Genomic DNA, 19,377 nt, shown 5'->3' on the forward strand with positions numbered 1-19,377 from the left:
AAAGTTGCTGGCATGATTAGACTCTAAAATTCTATTTAGAATAATATTATTTGCGTGAAATATTCTATAGAGAGCCTTATTGCTATTATAAATTACATTATGGTTTGGATACATGTAAGGGCTTGTCATCACTAAACTATTGCTGTGTAAATGTATAATTTTTTTTAAAATATCGAATGATGAGCAAATACCATTTAACATTAAAATCAACATAACATTTTCTGTAAATTCCTTAACCATAGATGATGCAGTATAAATCAGTTCATTGTTTGTACTTCCTGGCTTCAGGAAACACTGGACTTTGTAGTTAGCTTCAAACTTCAGACGCAATTTCTTCAGGAACACTCTACTACAGTTTCCACCCACAAAAAGAAGCCTAGGTCGATTATCAACGGGTGAATTTGGCCTACATGGCAACTGTGTTGGATAATTTATATTAACGAATTTAGATATGTTTTGCTGTTCCTTTAATGCACAAATATCGGAATAGCAAGTATCTTTTTCAACTTCCAACACCTTTATCGACTGGATCATATTCTTATTCATCTTAGTTAAATCATTAACTTCCATTTGTAACATATTTATTTGCATCTTATAGGTTGCAGATTCATTTTCTAATGTTTTTATTGTTACAATTAAATTTTTATTTAAGGTATTTAACTCATTGATTCCTATATTGAAATTTATTTTTTCCTCTTCATATACTTTTAATAGTGACAGTAACTCACATTCTTTAGTTTTTAAATTTGTTAATTCAATTTTAAGTTCATCATTAAGTTTGTGTAGATTATCTAGGGAGGAAGAAAACTTCTTTTCGGCCTCTGACACTTCATCTTCAAACACCAAACTGTTTCTTCTCATTCTTTCTATATGCCTATCCTTTTCTTTTAGTTCAATCAAATTAGAAAAAATTACTATTAATATGATATAAAAACCCAATTATAAAAGTTTAACAAGATAATCACATATTCATCAAAATTAAATCAACTGCAACATACCTACTAACTATAACTTAAACACATGAATCTTAATCCCAAGAGTCATGATCCACCAAGATATCGACAATCACATGAACCCCAAAGAAATTGATATCACACATGTGACAGATCCGATTAAATATAGCGCATATTGTATATAGTGGCGATTTCAACAGGATGTCAGTATGAGGCATTGACACCATGGAACATACACCAAAAAGAAGTACAGGACTATCAATGAATCCATTCAATAACACATGCGGGAATTTTACAGAGAAGATCACTCTCCTGAGATGTAATGGATGTAGATTGAAGCGTTCCAATGGTTGCCGATGATCAAACACTCTGACTGGATATTTGCCATCCTGCCTGAGGGCCAAAAACTTCAAATCTACGCTGAACAGATTCAAGGAAGACCAACATGGTTCTGATAAAGCGGGTTCCATATAATGCAGCCAAACTCCAGTTTTGAACTCATAAAGCAACAGAAAAGCAGTCTTAATGTAGATTCCGAAGTAAAACTCTGAGAATAATGTACAACAGATTAACTGGTACAATATAAAACTAATAATAGGTAATATTAAATGGTGAAATAACTAACAATCACAATTCATTTCTATCTGAAAGAACAGATTTGAAATTATTCGAAGTAATTCCAAACAGATCAATATCATTGAACGAGTTGCAAACTCTATATATAGGCTCTTTCTCGGCCAAATTGGTGCCAAAAGTTTTGAAGTAGAATGCATTTTGTCTTTAGCGTACCGAAAATAAACAGGAAAAAAATTGAAATACTGTAGAGTCTACAGCAATGCGAATTTTAGACGCTTTAGAAATATATGTAACAATACTGATTGGACGGTGCTGTATGGTTCTTTTGTTCCTCTTAAACACTTTAGTGACTCTGTTTTGAGCATTTTCAATACGAGTTTTCCCACTTTACACAAGTTATCTCAAAAAGATAAAAATTAAGTCTAAGAAACCATGGATTACACACACTTTAAAAAAATATACCACTAACATCTGGTTTCATACTTATTTTAATACATACAGAAGGATTTATAGGAAAACTACGAAATGCTAAGCAACTTTATTACGAAAATAGAGTCCATAAAGCACGCAATAAAGCAAAGGAAAACTTTGCTTTATTGCGTGTTTTATTAATTGCATGCATTATTAATAAACTAAGGGGTAATTCCTCAAATAGATCCCATATCGTATTATTATTATTATTATTATTATTATTATTATTATTATTACATTGGGACATATTAGAAAATGCCAAAGTCTATAGATGAGATAATATAATTCTTGTCCTTACTTGTCCCAAACGTTTCTGTCCGGCCCACACCGACGTATGAATAATCTTCAAGAACAACTGTCCAGTCCGCGGATTAAAAATGAAAATGGCCCCATTAATGGGCTTCGTGGTCAAATTGCCCTCGAAGGTCTTGTGTATGGTCACCCTGTACACGTTGGTGTCGTCCACGAACCAAATGATTTGATTGGAGAACAACTCGCCGTAATTTTGACTGGACAAGTACGGCTCGGTCGGTTCACTCGAATAAAGCTGCAGGGCTTTTCTTATGCGCTCTCTGAGCACGTACAGGGCCGGATTCGCTTTCATTATCTTCGCCATCGCTTGTTGGATGAGCGGTTTGCAGCCGGGGAACCAGTTACCGTAGGCACTAAATAGAAAAATATTGAAAAAGTGAAATGAAGTGTTGAATTTTCCGCATACCTGTGAAGGTTATAAGCTAAATCGATGGCGATTAACAATCCGGTGGGCGATGGATAAATGGACATGTTATCGGTGGTATAATCCAAAAATTTGGCTCGGGCATATCGTTCGACGTCGTGCGAATCGTAGTCGCCCCATCTGAGTTGCACGTCTATCCAGTATTTTTGGGTGGTTGTATTGTCCATAGTGTCCCTAAAAAAATATTTTATTGCTAAAAAAAATTAAAATTCCTCCTTCTTAAATCTGCCTTCAGAGGTGCTTTATTGTTAGCTTACGCAATTCTGAAATAAGAAACCAACCTATATAAATCTTTAACAATTTTTTTTATTAATTTAAATGTTGACAATTTCCACTCTATGGCAATTCAAAATTTTTTTCGCAAATCAATTATTAAGCTTTTAATAGTACAATCTTCTTAAGCAAAACCTACATGGACAAATAAAATATAAGATAATAGAACTATTAAATAAATTATTAATCGCGCTTTAATTGTATTACCAAACAACATATTATATACAATTGTCGTCAAAACTATATATGACAAAGTGCCAGAAGACATTGTGTAATGACAGCTGGAAATGCATTGGCAGAATTTTATTTAAATTTTTTCAGAATGTGTCTGTATGAACTTTAAATTTAGTATTATCAAATCATTAATATATAACAAAAACAATAATGGCCCGAGCGCAGTTTCCAGTTTTAAATTTTAATTTCCACACCAGAATTGAATTGAATTGAATTGATTCGAATTCACATCACGGCCTTTGGGGATGCGGAGATGAGAACTCAAGGGGCCGCTCCCTGGTTGACTTCCTGTGCTCAAATGGCCTAGAACTACTCAACCGAGGCAGTGTCCCAACTTTCTACTGCAATAGGGGTCAATCAATTATTGACCTTACTATCTGTTCACCTAGTACTGTGAACCTTTTCAGCTCATGGAGAGTGTCCCTTGAGGTCACAATGTCGGACCACAGGCACATTCTTTTTGAATTAAAGAAGCAGGCTCGGTGCGATACCCCAGCCTACAGAAATCCAAGGTGCACTGACTGGGACCACTTTCGAGAGGAACTAGTCGGTGGTCTTGCGGACATGCCGGCAAGGTACACACTTCCGGCCGACACAGAGATCGACTCTGACTCGTGCGATAGTCGCGGCATTCGAGGGCAGCTGTCCCCTCAGACGGAGACCTGCCAATACCAAGAATGCCTGGTGGAACAGTAACACGGAAAAGCACCGTGACACTACGCGTCGGCTCCTTCGCAGGGCTGAGCGCACTAAGCTTGCCACTGACTGGGATGCGTTCCACGCAGCTCAAAGGCAATACAAAAAGACACTCAGGGACTCCAAAAGACAGTGCTGGAGGCGGTTCTGCGATGACGTTGAAAACACACCCTCCGCAGCACGACTGTGCAAAGTACTGTCCAAGGAACCTGGAACTAAAGTGGGGTCGCTGTCACTTCCAGGTGGCGGCTTTACTACCAATGAGCGGGAGTCACTGGAGGTCATGCTCCACACTCACTTCCCAGACTTCAACTCATCTCGCGATCCCCCTAGCTGTTCTCGGGCTCCGAATCGCTTAGAGTTCGAGACTGCAAGAAGAATAATCACCTACGAGAGGGTGAAATGGGCACTCAAGACATTTCCCCCCTTCAAATCTCCGTGCATGGATGAATTATATCCATTCCTTTTGCAAAACGGGTTAGAAGTACTAACCCCACACATAGCCAGACTATTCAGGACGTCCCTTGCTCAGGGCTACGTCCCAAAGTTATGGCGTCAAGTGAAAGTCGTCTTCATTCCGAAACCCGGAAAAAGCGATTTTACAGATCCTAAATCGTACCGACCTATCAGCCTTATAAAAAGGTAGAAAAGTTTATAAAGAACCGGCTGCTCATAATGCGCACAAACCCATTTTTCAACACAAAATCGATAGAAAATCCGGTGGCAGAGAGAAAAGACGAGCGCAATATATTTTCTCTCGCTTCTTATTAAAGAAACCGCAAGAACAAAGCAGCCGCCGTACTTCGTTTCTTTGTACCTGCCGGGGATTTAAAGCCTATGACATAGCTTGAAGGCCTACTCAGTGTCGTCTCGTACGGGAAGTGAGTTAATCGTGTTATAAGGCATTTAAAATCTGTTGTGTGTTTTTTTTAAGTATAATAGTGACATATACTATAGTTTTTTTAGTTAGACTATCCAATTTTTATTGTAAAAGGTAAGTAAAATTGCGGAAATTTCGAATGATGAGTGGATAAATATTTGCAACCATATAAACAACATAGAAAAACATTTCGAAAAATGTGGGTTTGATGAAGCATTGGATTCTTTAAAATTTACAGTAAATACAGGCTCATCTGATGAAGAGATCGAATGGTCTTCATCGGATGAATCTGATTTAGGTTGTAATACACTATCTGATAGTGAATAAAAATATATAATATGTAAAATAATGAAATAGAACTTTAAGCTTATACCAATTTGTTTCTTTACACAAGTCGTTTAAAATACCTAATCCTTAAAAAAAATGTGAATAAAGAATAATTTTTAGCTACCTATTTGAAGTCCTGTTTTAAAAATAATTAGCGAACTGCATCCTCCTGTAAGTAAAACTATTTTTTATTAGATTTTTTATGGGCACATTACAATGCTAAAAAATATAATTTTAATTTATCTACATTTTTTTAAACGAATCTCGGAGCAATTTAATTCAAATATATGCATTCTTAGTTGGTATTTCAACTAAATCAAACGCACTTATAATATCGCTAGCTCTACCTACTAAAAATCTAGGGCTATTTAAACTCTAGTACAAATAAATATTAATAATTTCAACAAGTGTTCCGCCTCCACTGTCTTCAGACCTCGACATAGTCATCTGACCTACGACATCGATAGAATAACGAGATGCGCGGATTTTGCCGCCTGTTGATGTCACCGGTTCTTTATAAACTTTTCTTACTATACCAGCTTTATGCTGAAGGCGATGGAGAGGCTGATTGATCGGTACCTTAAGGAAAGCATCCTGGTCAAAAAACCACTGCATGTGCACCGATATGCCTATCAGGCGGGCAAATCCACGGACCTGGCCCTACACCACCTTGTGAGGAAGGTGGAGGGTGCTCTGGCTAGTGGCAAGGCCTGTCTGGGTGCGTTTCTAGACATTGAAGGGGCGTTCGACAACACCCCTTTCGCATTTATCTGCCAAGCACTCGAGAGCCGCGGCTCAGAACCCTGTTTGATTAGCTGGATAGAGGCCATGCTCTCGAAACGTCATGTATCTGCCCAGCTCAACAACGAGATTGTCAAAACGTTGGCGGCTAGGGGCTGTCCGCAGGAGTATTGTCCCTTATCTTGTGGTGCCTTGTGGTCGACAGCCTGATAAATCTTTTAAACAATGCTGGCCTATACACACAGGCCTACGCTGATGAAGTGGTAATCCTTTGCCTGGAGAAAAACGCCGTCTCAATGCGGGACCCGATGATGAGAGCCCCGCGTATGGTGGACATATGGTGCCTCTCGGGGGGGGGTCTCAGGATTAACCCCAAAAAAGCAGAGCTCCTACTATTCACGACGATACGTAACTTTGGCACGCCCCCTGTTATATCTCTATGTGGCGTGCAGCTGCATTGCTCCAGGACAGTTCGATTTCTGGGAATCAAGTTAGATCCCAAACTCTCCTGGTACGATCATGCAGACCCCAGAATGAAGAAGGCCACCTGCGCGCTATGGGCCTACAGGCGGGCTTTCGGCAATACCTGGGGTCTGTCTCTCAAGATCCTCCACTGGATCTACTTGCGCATTGTGAGACCTCTCCTCGCATACGGGGCTATCGTTTGGTGGCCATGTACGAAGAAAGCGAAAATTCGGGCTCAACTGGACAGAGTCCAACGTCTTGCATGTCTCAGCATGACGGGTTCCATGCCATGTTCAAATACTTGGGTAACACTTTCAGTGTACCGAGTGACTTTAAGTCCTTCAGACCAGAGAGCCTTATCGGTTTCTCTAAGGCCGTTGGGCTCTGGTAACCCCCGGTGGGGCATGACGGGTCCATTAAGAGACCTATATGCATAACTGCCTTGGCAGCCCACTGTTTCGACAATTCAATTCCACACCAGATTTACTTACTTAACCTTATATCGTCGCTATCTACAGGTTCAAAGGCTCTGTTAAAATCCAAAAATACAGCCAACAAAAAATGACCAGATTCAATAGCCTTGAGAAAATCGTCGGAAATATGTACCGGAGAACAGATTCAAATGAGTGATTAGGAATAAATATATTATTTTTGTCATAGAACTTATCATTTACACACACTTCAAGCAATTTCCTTTAAATTGGCACGTTATATTTTGTGCCTTGGGAACCAGAATGATGGTTGGCAATTTTTCCCGAAGTTTTCCAGAAGACACCATTGGCCAATGATGCATTGACAATATCCAAAAATTGGTCTCCAGTTACGTGAAATAAATCATTCTTGGAGAGTCAACTTTTTCCACCCCCCCCTAAATTTTTTTAGCGTTTTCGGAATTTTTCATTTTGGCCAATGTTATTTTTTCAAAATCTTTAAGGAAATTGATAGCAGCTGGGAATCTAGATTTGTGACTAATACTCAGTTGTAATGTATTTCGGATAACTATACATAGATTAATTAAAACTTACTAAGAATTTGAACATAATATTCTCCTCTAAATCAAACGACACGTCTTTTTCTCGTTCTCTAAATTGGCATTATTAATAGTCGTAGAGCTGAAAGAGATAGATCAAAACATTCTGCATAAGACACTATAAGAAACTTTCCTTAAATCTTCCAACAGATTTTAAGATTGTTCTGTTTTATAAATTGGTAAATGCACCAGAAAAAGAGCAAGGCCAATTTAACTGGCGATAACACAGTCTAACCCAGTCAAGTCACTCGACCCTTTTCGACTAACCATCCGCACCTGCCGACGCCGCCCCTCTCGCCTATCGGAGTTTATCGATCCCCCGCATGCGGGGGATTTATACCGGTTCGTCGACGAAACGTGGTTATAGGGTTGACTCGGTTCAGTTTATTTTCGGCGTTTACCGAGTGTGCAAATATTTTTTGTTTTTGTGAATTTAATATTCTGTCATTTAGTGCTAGTTTTACGGATTTTTACTTTAATATAATTTATATTAATAGTAGTTGTTTGGTAATGGCTTCTCACGGACAATACTGCTGTGTTGAATCTTTTGCAAAAAAAACATTCAAACGACCCAAATGTTTCTTTTCTTTGTATTCCCAATGATAACATAAGGTAAGCAATATATTTAATATTTTTTACTGTGTAATAGGATAGTAAGTATGCATTGTAATGCAATTACGATTATTAACAAATAAAAAATATATGCATATACCTACATATAAATCAAGTGTTTTTTTAAAATTATTTTCCTTTTTGCAGTTTCCCACTAATTACATGTGTTTTGATCAGCCAACTGTGATTCAACAAATTTATATTCCATTTAATAATAAATGGTAGTAAACATCCAGGTAGAAATAAACGTCATTCTAATAAACGTCCAGGTTTCTACATACCTACATAGTAGGTAAAGTGGATTTTTGGAAAATTCCCAAACAAGTAAAGGATTAAATAAAGGGTGTCTAAATTAAGTGTCTGAACCAAATGATTCCTCTTAAGTAACCAGGTCAATCAAAAAAATAAAGATAATCGGTACAACCCTACGTTTTTATTATTGAGAATAATAATGCTGGATTGAATAAAATAAGACTAAAATAAGAGTTCAATTTACACAAACCCCCATAAGGCATTTATACAGCAAAATAAAATAAGAAGTTGACCAAAATGCAACTAATCTTATATTTTTATTTGAAAACGAAAGTACGCATGGCGTTTTGGTCAGAAAACCCATTGAAAGACAAAGAGATAAAATGTACCTGGTATGTAATTGGTCAATTTCTTGAACTATACCTGGCATGTGATTGATAATTCCTTATTTCTTATTTTATTTTGCTGTTTAAATGCATAATTGTCAAATAAGGCCTTATTTTATTCTATTTGTCTGTATAAATTCAGCTTAACTAGTCGGCAATTAAGGTATACATATAGGTTTACACCCTTTATATTAGGTACACCTTTATTAAGATTAAAGGGTTTTTAGGGGATTCTAGTTTTCTTCATTCTTCACTTCATTTTCAGATTTCAGTTTTCATCACAATCCCAAGGTTTTGACTCAAATTTAAGCGTTTTATTAGTATTATAAAAAGAAATAAAAGCAAAGAAAAAATGGCCACTGGATGCATACATAAATATATTACTTATTACCTAGTTGTTGTTTATTTAATGTGTCACAATGAATAAGCGTCAAAACTCATCAAAATATTTTAAAATAAAAAACCTTGATTTTACCCAATAATATTATTAAACTTAATACTTTCCTTATTGCCCCCCGTAAACGCATTTCTAATGTGAACTTTGTAGATGGACTTGTATCCTGTCATGCGAGGGGTGCCGGCGTAGTTTACAAGTGATTTACGACCGCTTATAAAAAAAGGCGGCATTTCGAGGCGATCAAAGAAGTGATTCTACGTCTGAAATCTATATACTTTGGCGATAACTTTAAATCAAAACAATTTTATTCTTTCTTATTCTTTTTCATATTCTTTTCAATTCTATTCTTTTTATTGGACAGCTTGTAGCTTCATATACATTTTCATGTATTTTTTTTATAAAGCGTTAACACAATTATAATTTATTTAAAACTTCCACATTGAAACCAGTATTCTTGTTTTAAAATTTGTTAAGAGTTGGTGAACCTGCCCGCGAAAATTCAAAATAACAAATTCGTGTTTAAAAAAATCGTTCTAGCTTCAAAAGAATTAAACATAAATAATTCGACATCAATCGGCGAACGTGGAGGATAAATTTAAAATCTCCTTTAACCCACGATGACTTTTAAACCAATCGACAATTCTTTTTTTATGGACGACATTAACTCGAAGTGAGTTGCAGGTTTTAGTTAATCCTAAACCCGAAAATCAAAGAAAAAAACCTAGGTGGCTAATTAAAGATAAATTTGATGATACCCAACGAATTTAGGCACTCCTATCTAAGTTCCGAAATCCATTATCGCTACAGGTTTCATCCGGCAGAATTAATTTTTCTGGCATAAGTGTCAGAATAAATTTTAAATTCAACATTGAGTATTGTTGAGTTCAACAAGTATTGAATAGTGTTTCTAAGAATACTCTTGCAAGGGTGTATTAAATAAATGCGTACATTTTATGCGGTAGTACGGTATATATTATCCAGATTATAGGATAGAGGATAAGGATCGCCTGTAGATCGCAGAAGCAGCGATTAGTCTGATCGACCATGAACTGTGTTTCACTATTGTAGCCCATAGCAATTTAAGTTGCCCCTTTATAAAACTTACTTTGTATCGGCTAGCAGGGACGGCCTAGAAACATTCCACTTATAAGCGGAAAACAACAGTATATCAGCACACGAGGAGTTCATCTTGTAAGATTTCCTCGGATGGATGGTTTCCTTTTGGACTGTTTCTATTTCCAGAGCGTCTAGTTCTTGATCGAACACCTACAATTTAAAACGTTTAAATTAAAATCAATTTTATCGGTTTTAACCAAACACAAAGAACTCACTTGACACAAGTCCATGACGATCGATTCGTGCACTTTTTGCCACAAATGCGCCCGGAAGATCTGAATGAGGGAAATTTTCAAGGTGGGAATTTTGCCGTGCATGAAAATTCCCGTCAGGTCCAGTTGCACCTGGAAACCCACGTAGACGTTCGCCCTGTTTATCGTCGGCGACCACCAGAGGGTGAATCGACGGTTCGGGATCTGGTTCAAACCGGATCTTTGGGCGTTCGTCAGCTTTTTATATTTCATTGATTCTTCAAAACCGGAGGCTTTTTCCCTGAAAAATTTTTTCTATATAAGAATGAATCCTAGAAATTTTACGAATGTGCAAAAGATATTTAGATTTTCTTGATTATATGCGAATCTAATGCCACAATTCTTCCTTTTGTCCACGGTCCTTTTTGGTCAATGTTCGAGGACTACAAACCTTTCACACAATTTATTTTAATCGTTTTAATAAATTTTGAATGTGTTGAAGAAGTAGCCCATTCTTGAAGTGGAGTTAATAGGTCAATGGGTAACTTTTCAAATTTTCTTAAATTACACACAAATCGACAATACGTATTTTGTACACGTTGCAGTTTCCGCTGGGTTTTATCAAGATAACAAGATATTTTATCAAGACAAGGATAATAAACGATAAAACAGTAATTTAAAATGGATAATACTAACGATACAGGGAGTTTTTTTTGTCTTAAAATTTAAAATATCGCACATGTAATCCAAAAGTGTCACTATACAAAATATTTGCAAAATGTACTTTTTACAATAAAACTCTTCGGAACCACACCGGCAACAATGTCACTATACAAAATATCTTGAATAATTACATTAGAGATCTCTAGATGGCGCAAGTGTCATTATGGCTTACGCAATATTAATACGCTCGTGGCGGGCAATAGTGACATTTTTTGTTTAGTGACGGTTTAGCCAAACCCAAATTGAAATATATTACAAAACTTCATACAGTCACCAAACTTTTAAGCAAATTAGTTGTTCGGCGCCTCGTTCAACACGTTAAAATCGCAAAAGTTTTCAATTAAATAAACTTTACACAGAAAGATTAAAATTGTCCGAAATCAAAAGTCTTATTGAAAATTCCTTAATACCTCAATGCTATGTACAATGTACACTCCTTTTATAATAATATTTTGTAATGATAATTACCCACTATATTTAATTTACCGAACGAAAATATTTTGTTTTTTCATAATGGAAGCTGTCCATATTTAAAGTTGTGTTTATGTTGTATTTACCAGGTTTTTGAATATTTTGTTTTAGGAATTAATTTTTTAATTTTGCAGTTGTTTTTATAGCCATTAATTTGGCTTTAGTGCCATTTCTGTATCAGTGATGTAAACTTTTATTGGCACAGTGTAAATTTAACCGTAATTTAAAATTTAAACATAAACGACAGCTATTTTGTATGAATTTGAATGGAAAATAACAGTAATGGTTTAAATTTTAAGCTATAGTTAAGTTCGCGGTGCATAAGTGGTCATTTAGATGGTCGGTTTAAGTTAAGTTAGTAGTTAAGATAAAAAATATTTTTTAGAAGTACCTACCTACATCATTTTTTGTTCAAGCGGTTGTGTGTAAAAATAAATGTTTCATGTACCATTTAATATAATAATATTATGCTTTTCTACATATTTCTATATTTTTTTTTTAATTTTATGGTTTGAAAAATGTTGACAAATTCTAAAAATATTGCATATAATAAATGGAAAAGTGACACTATAAATAAAAAAACTAAAAAATAAACAAATAAAAGAATTTATTTTCCATTCCTGTTTAGTAAAATGGTTAAAGCCAAAACATCGTTCACTGTGATAAAAAAATCGTTCATTTATTATTAATATAATCACCGTTATTTGTCTTTCCATTTTGCCGAAAACTTTAAATTGCTCTCCTGAAAAATTTACATTTTTCGTATAGTGACACTTTTGAATTACATGTGCGATATGTTTGTTAGCATGGAGCCACTTCTGCAAGATAGCATTAATATGTCCTTGGAATCTTAAAGAAGAATCAATAGTTAAACCTAGAATCTTGACGCTCTCAGTAAAAGCCAAGGGCTTATTATCATATTGAATGTATATATTTTTTTCAACGTTAGCACCACGATTTTTATTGGCAAAAAGTAATACGTTAGTCTTATTGGCATTAATATTAAGATTGTGTTCTTTCGAGTAGCGCCAGATTAAGTTTAGGTCTCTATTTACATTTTCAGAAGCCTGTTCTATGTCATCTGGATCGAAATAATGAATTAACTGAGTATCGTCAGCGTACTGGTACACCTCAGAGCTCTTTACGACTAAAGAAAGATCCGAAGTATATAGCAAGAATGAAACAGGCCCAAGAATCCATTCTTGAGGAACTCCAGAAATTATGTGTTTCGAATCGGAGTAATTGTTATTGACACGTACTCGTTGAGTACTTAAAAAAAGAAAGAACAACTTCATTGCAACCATAAAACTTTAACTTGGCGACTAACAAAAGTCACGATCGATTACATCGAAAGCCTTTGAATAATTTTAGGTTACTTACCAGAACAGACCCTCCCAAGTAGGGAAATAAGTCCCTTTAAACAACGTATGTTCCAAAATACCCTCCACACCCCCGAGGGCCTGAATCATGTCCGTCCTATAATTGTTCAAATTCCACAATTTCCCGTCGTGCCTCTGATGCGTCCACCAAAACGGATTCTGTTTCAGCACCTGATACTGTTTAAACTCGGTCCTGATCCTCCATCCCTTATCGTAAGCCAACGTGTGACGGTCCTTCTGGAACAGCGTGTTGATCCTCGGGATGCCCCGATCCCACGAGTCCTCCAGGTCCTCCAACGTCAATCGGCGGTTCTGCGCGTTCGCCTCCTGTCGTTTCAACGCGTATTCGGCCCACACCCGTTGCGAATCGATAAACTCCGACTCCCACGGCTGGATGTAACGGTACAAATTCGGTATAAGTTGGTCCTCGTCGTGGGACATACCGGAACGGAAATGGGTGATTCCCACGTCGGTTTGCTTCGACCACCTGAGATCCGATTGGGGAATAAGCACGTGGCCCATCGACAACATGCCCAGGCCGCCCAACTCTTTCGGCGTGTAAAACACCACCGGAGGGAAACGGCTCGGCATTTTCGAATTGAGACCGATCTTGATTCGAGTTTGGATTTTGTTCTCGCACTTTACTAAGAGATCCAATAGTTCTTGGGTGTTTACTACCGCCTCTCTATCGAAAAAAAAAAACAGTTAATTCATATTTTTCATATAGAGCAACTTTTCTTTCTCAAATTGACGAGATATGCAACTGTATTTTTCATTAGCTATGTTTACAACGCGCGGATCTATTTAGTCTATAGATTAAATGAGACTTTTTTTATTTAGTACAGCTCTGTTTACAAGGATTGATTTTGAGGGTTAAATTAGTGCGGGAATATCTCTAGGATCAAAATGTCAGTTGAAGGGAATTTATCCGTTTTGAGGAAGAATTATAGGATGTTATAACCTCTAAATCTGTAAAAGTTTTAGCAGACAGTGGTTATGCCATCAAGTTATATGTTATAATATCTCTATTATACTTCGATGGCCCCGTCCTCAAGATCACCCTGTAGTATATGCTTCTCTCAGCTTGGCCGGCGTCATGTTTATAGAAAGATTAAAACCTGCTGATGTATTAATAACTTTGGGTGTCGCCCGACTGAACCCTCATTATGTTTCTTACGCTTGGTTGTGCCGTGTTTGTTTTTTTTTCGAATACTAAAAATGCCGAATCAAAAACGGAAAGTGAGTGAATTTAAAGGCAAAGTTAGGCGAAAAATGGCTAAATTACACAAATTACTGGATAATTTCTGCTCAAGTAAGTACCTATATTAGCTACATGTTTTTTTGTCTTTATATATTTATAAGGAAAACCTATCATACTGACAGTTTTTGATCTATCATCATTTTCTTTATTTTTCCTATAATGGGTGAAAATTGTACAAAATACCTGCCAATTGATATTCAATAATTACTAATACATTGTTGAAAAATAGTATACAAACTATCTTAATTTTCCCTATAATGGGTAAATATTATTAGCTACATGTCCATTATTAATTTATATTCAACAATGACTAATACCAATATATTAGTCACTAGTACTATAACATTAGAATATAGTAAAGAAGATCCCTTGCAAATTGTCTTTAATTTTCCCTATTATGGGTGAAAATTAATAGCGACATGTTTATCAATTTATATTCATTAATACCTAACAGATTGTTGAGTAAGATTTTAATCCATCGGTTGTTGGAACTTTAAATTCTCTTATTAAGAAAATTTTTTTTAAACATTCTTGGTCCTAACATAAAAATGGTCCTAGGTGATGACGACATAGACACTTCGTCATCCTCAAGCTCTACAAGCTCAGTCGATTCCTCTCGACCTACCATGGGCATTCAAAATGGTCCTGAAAATACAGATGCTCCTGCACCTATAGAGCTTGATAATTTAGATAATATACTAGGCGTTATCCCGTCAAATAACGTCAGTCAGGGACCTGAAATAGCACCGGAACTTGCGACACGCTGGGAATCTTATCTGGCGTCAGGCCTTGATAAGGAGACAAGAAAATCGCTTACAAAAACCTGGCAAGTGCCAAGCAACTGTCCGCATTTAAAGGCTCCTGAATTTAATCCAGAGGTCGAAGCCTTATTATCCCCAGCAGACACTAAAAAAGACAAGTTCTTGCAAAATCTGCAAGAAATGATGGGAAAAGGAATCGCCGCCACGGGTTCTGCTCTCACGAAGATTCTTGCCCAACGGGAAGGGACCGAGCCCACAATTATACAAGCATTGGTGGACTCCGGCAAGCTGGCTACAGATATGTTCCATACCTTATCATTACACCGAAAATACCAGCTGAACTCCTACTTTAACGATAAAGTACAAAAAATCACAAGTGACCAAAAGTGACCAAAAAATGTTGAAGTGTCAGCCAAAGACTTCACAAAACATAGTACAAGCAAAGACAATAAAACGCCAAAAAACTTCCAGCGGTCCAAGTACAGGACCAAATTCAAAACTCAAGAAGGAAGGAGGGGGGACAGATATGGGATGCCTCGGAAGCAGTCCCAGCAGTTCAGGAAATACAAGAAATAAGAACCCTACCAGACATATCAGAAAAAGAACCGTTACAATTAGAGGTACGTAAAACATTTTTTAAAAACTGGACACTAATTACTGATAATCATAAAATCAAAAATTGGGTCAAAGGATATAAAATTCCTTTTTTTTTTAAACAACCCACTCAAAAAAGGGCGCCAAAAAATAAAATTCTCACCAGCATATCACGATAGCATTCAAAATCTTTTAAAAATTGGCGCTATTCAAATTAGTAAATATTGTAAAAACCAGTTTATATCTCCATACTTTTTAAGGGTTAAGCCAAATGGAAAGTACAGATTTATATTAAATCTTAAAAAACTTAATGGTTTTTTAAACTGTCCTCATTTTAAATTCGAGGATTATCGAACGGTAAAACAACGCATATTTTTTAATACCAATACATAAAAAATACGATTTTACATGTTTACCATTTGGTTTATCGATTGCGCCATTTTTATTCACTAAACTTCTAAAACCGATTTTACATCATTTGCGATCAAAAGGCGACACTTTAATATCATATTTAGATGACATTTTATTAATAAACAAAAACATCTCAGTTCTTTTAGACCACATAAATTACACTATCCAATTTTTAAAATCTCTTGGTTTTATCGTTGATTGAATATTTGGGAAGATACGCAATCCTGTGTTAAAAAGTGTACCCGGTCGACTATCGGATTGCCGTTCAGTTTCGTGCACCGTGTGGTGCTGCCGCGAAGCGTCATATCTAGGAACGATTTATTTTAGCTGTGTGGACTTGGCTTTTGGCTTCTTTGAGTCAGGTTTTCAACGACGCTGGAATCTCCGGTTACGCGGCCGTGTTGGATATTTTTTTAAGATATGGGATGATGCTGCCAATTATGTTTTTATTATTTTTTTTGAACATACAACACGGTGTCATTTATGTGGTGGTCAAGTGATAAGTGATATACTTAAGGGTGGAGGCATATTGAAATTTCTTAAAAGTTAAATTTTATAAACAAATAATTACTTACCAAAATATGTTTTTGAGACAAAAATTAATACAAAAATATATATAAAAAGCTATTTTTACAAAACTACCAACAAAGTTTAATACAAGTTATAATTCCAACAAACATTGTTTCCTTCATTTTGTGTTCAAGAGGGTCAAGTTTTTAAATAAAAAGCCCGTTGCACTTAATTAACTAAAAACTAATATACAAAAAATATGTGGAACAAATTTTAAGATATAAGTAGGTTTCACGTAAATATTATAAAGAATAATTGAAATAATTCATAAGACTTAATACCGATCATAATATAACTTCTTGATCAATAATTTTTTGTAAAAAGTAACCCATTTTGTCATGTGATTCCATATCTGAAAAATGTGCAGCGTAGTGACATCTGTAAAGTAAGGGGTTGTGAGTGAGGATGTTAATAGAAATAGAAAATAGGCCACATTTTAAGTTTTAAGCGACACAGGAAAATTCTCAATTACCAGTTGTTACAACTATACTTAAAACTATAAAAAGATACCTAGTATCAAAAAAAAAACATTTTGTTTAAAGACCCCGCATCACGGTTATACAGGACGTCAATAAAGGTGGAATAATTAGAGGAAAGTTGAGCAATATAGTGTCCTTTTATAATAAAATCTAAATACTTCCTAAATTTTGCAAAAAACTGAAATTTGGCAAAATCATTTTATTTTTTTCTGGCGTTATTTCAAAATATATGACAAAAGTATTTATTAAATGAATAAATTATTGTGACCACTTTTTCTCGCCTATACGATGACACCTTTAAAATTTAAAATACGACGTTCTGTCTTTAAAGAGCCATCATCAACTTTGTTTTTCTTTGTCGGCGCTATATTGACCATTTGCAGTTTAACGACGCGGGAATCTTTGGCCGCCCGGCCGTTTTGTTATTTTTTTAAGACAAGGGCGATGATGATAACAGCGCTTTTATTTATTTTGTTATTGCCGATATTTAAATGCGCTGTGATCTCGCATAAATAACAATAAAGATAGTTATAGATAAATGTGGTGGTTAAGTAATGTATGAATGTTTGAATAAGGGTTGAAATGTTTTGAACAAGGGTGTAACAACACTATAAAATATCGAAAATAGGCCACACTTTAATTTGCAATACAGGGAAACACTTAATTACTAATTCTTAAAACTAGAAAAAGTTAATAAGAAAAAAAAACAAATATTTTGTTTAACAGTATGAAGGGTCTCATCGCGGTTATACAGGATGTCCAAAATAAGGATGAGCAATAAATGGTTTAATTAGGCGAAAGTTGCGCAATATAAATGCAATGATTGAATAAATGCAATCTAAAAATTGGAAAAATGCCAAATACTTCCTAATATTCAGGAAAAAGGTGAAATTTGGCAAAATGGTTTTTTATTTTTTTCTGGCGTTATTTGAAAATATAAAATAAAATCATTTATACATCGTTGTAAACGCTTTCTCTCATTTACAAGTTAACATCTTTAACTTTTAAATACGACGTTTAATAACTCTTAAATCCTTCTTTAGAGAGTCATAATCAACTTTTTTTCTTCTTGTCGACTCCATGTTGGCCACTTGCAGTTTTGAATAACCCTTTTACAACAAGAATTACTTTTTCAACGAGGTAATTTCTAGTGAGTAGTTGGAATCATCCCTATTAAATATTATATACCTCTCTCTCTTTTAAATACAATTTCGAATTTCAAAAAATTCAAAACATACTTTATTCATAAATACATGGTACCTACTTGTTGACATGGTACTTCTATGATATAAAATAGGCACATTAATCGATATATTACTAACACATAATTTAAAAACAATACACAATAGTGGGTTCAACATACTAGTATAAACACAAAATGTATTTTCAATTTCAAAGCAAGACGACTTAAAAATTTCTTAGAGTAACATCACAAATTCTAACCTTTACATCTTTACTAAAAACTAATTATATACGATTGGCCTGTTCCTAACTATCTTAAAAAAATTCTAATGCTATAAAAATACTTGCTTTTAAGAAGTTTCGTTAAGAACTTTTTAAAGCGAGGAGAACTTCTAGAGACTTTTATGACATTTGGAAAATGATTAAAAAATTTTATGCTCAAGTAAATAAGAGAATTCTTAGTTCACTTTTCGGGATGGGCATTGGAATATTGTATTCTTTTCTGATATTATAACGTTTTAAGGAGCCATTATTTTGAAGATACAATTTATATTTTTTATATATTAGGCAAGCAGACTCAACAATAAACAAGCAACACAAGGAAAGTATCTTTAAATAGGGGTCTGCATGCCCTGTGGAGATTTATGACACATATATTTAATGGCTCGTTTTTTAAAAACAAACATCGAGTCAAAAAGCCGTTTACTAATGCAACTCCAAAATGTTATTCTATACTGTAGGTATTTTTGTATGAAAGTAAGTTCCAACTTTCGACAAAAAAAAATAGATCGTTTTTGCAGATATCAATCTCAGTTTATTTAAAACCACTCTAACAGCATAACATCGTCTAGCCAGTTTTTGCCTCCTGACATATCTCCATAAAACTTACGTTTATGATCGATAACAATTCGAAGAAATCTGTTAAAATTATTCACTTCCAATTCTTTCTTGTGAATCATGAACTGCTCTGAACATAAAAACTTAACAATTTAGTCTTATCTATGTTTAAAGACAACAAATTAGCATCAAATCACTGTTTAATCATTAATAAATCTGTAGAAATTGTTTTTGTTAATGTGCTTTTATTATTGTCTGCCCATAAGATAGTGGTGTCATCTGCAAAAATAGTGAAGAATCCTCTTATCTGGAGAAACGCCAGGTCATTTATATACAATAGAAATAAAATAGGACCGAGAAACGAACCCTGCTT

The 19,377-nt window shown here is 35.2% G+C and overlaps 1 protein-coding gene across 1 annotated transcript in view; it reads right to left on the reverse strand.

Annotated features, from left to right (window-relative positions):
* Positions 1–19,377, reverse strand: part of LOC126745673 (pre-mRNA-processing-splicing factor 8) — a 95,485-nt gene that overhangs the window by 15,649 nt on the left and 60,459 nt on the right. Inside the window, exons 17-21 of the mRNA XM_050453635.1 lie at positions 12,911–13,594; positions 10,361–10,637; positions 10,135–10,295; positions 2,719–2,910; positions 2,299–2,665 (exon numbers count right to left, since the gene is read on the reverse strand). Of these exons, the coding sequence (XP_050309592.1) occupies positions 2,299–2,665; positions 2,719–2,910; positions 10,135–10,295; positions 10,361–10,637; positions 12,911–13,594 (1,681 nt within the window). The remainder of the gene's footprint in view (positions 1–2,298; positions 2,666–2,718; positions 2,911–10,134; positions 10,296–10,360; positions 10,638–12,910; positions 13,595–19,377) is intronic.

The sequence above is a fragment of the Anthonomus grandis genome, chromosome 1 (assembly GCF_022605725.1).
Source record: "Anthonomus grandis grandis chromosome 1, icAntGran1.3, whole genome shotgun sequence".
In the NCBI taxonomy this organism is placed as follows: domain Eukaryota; kingdom Metazoa; phylum Arthropoda; class Insecta; order Coleoptera; family Curculionidae; genus Anthonomus; species Anthonomus grandis.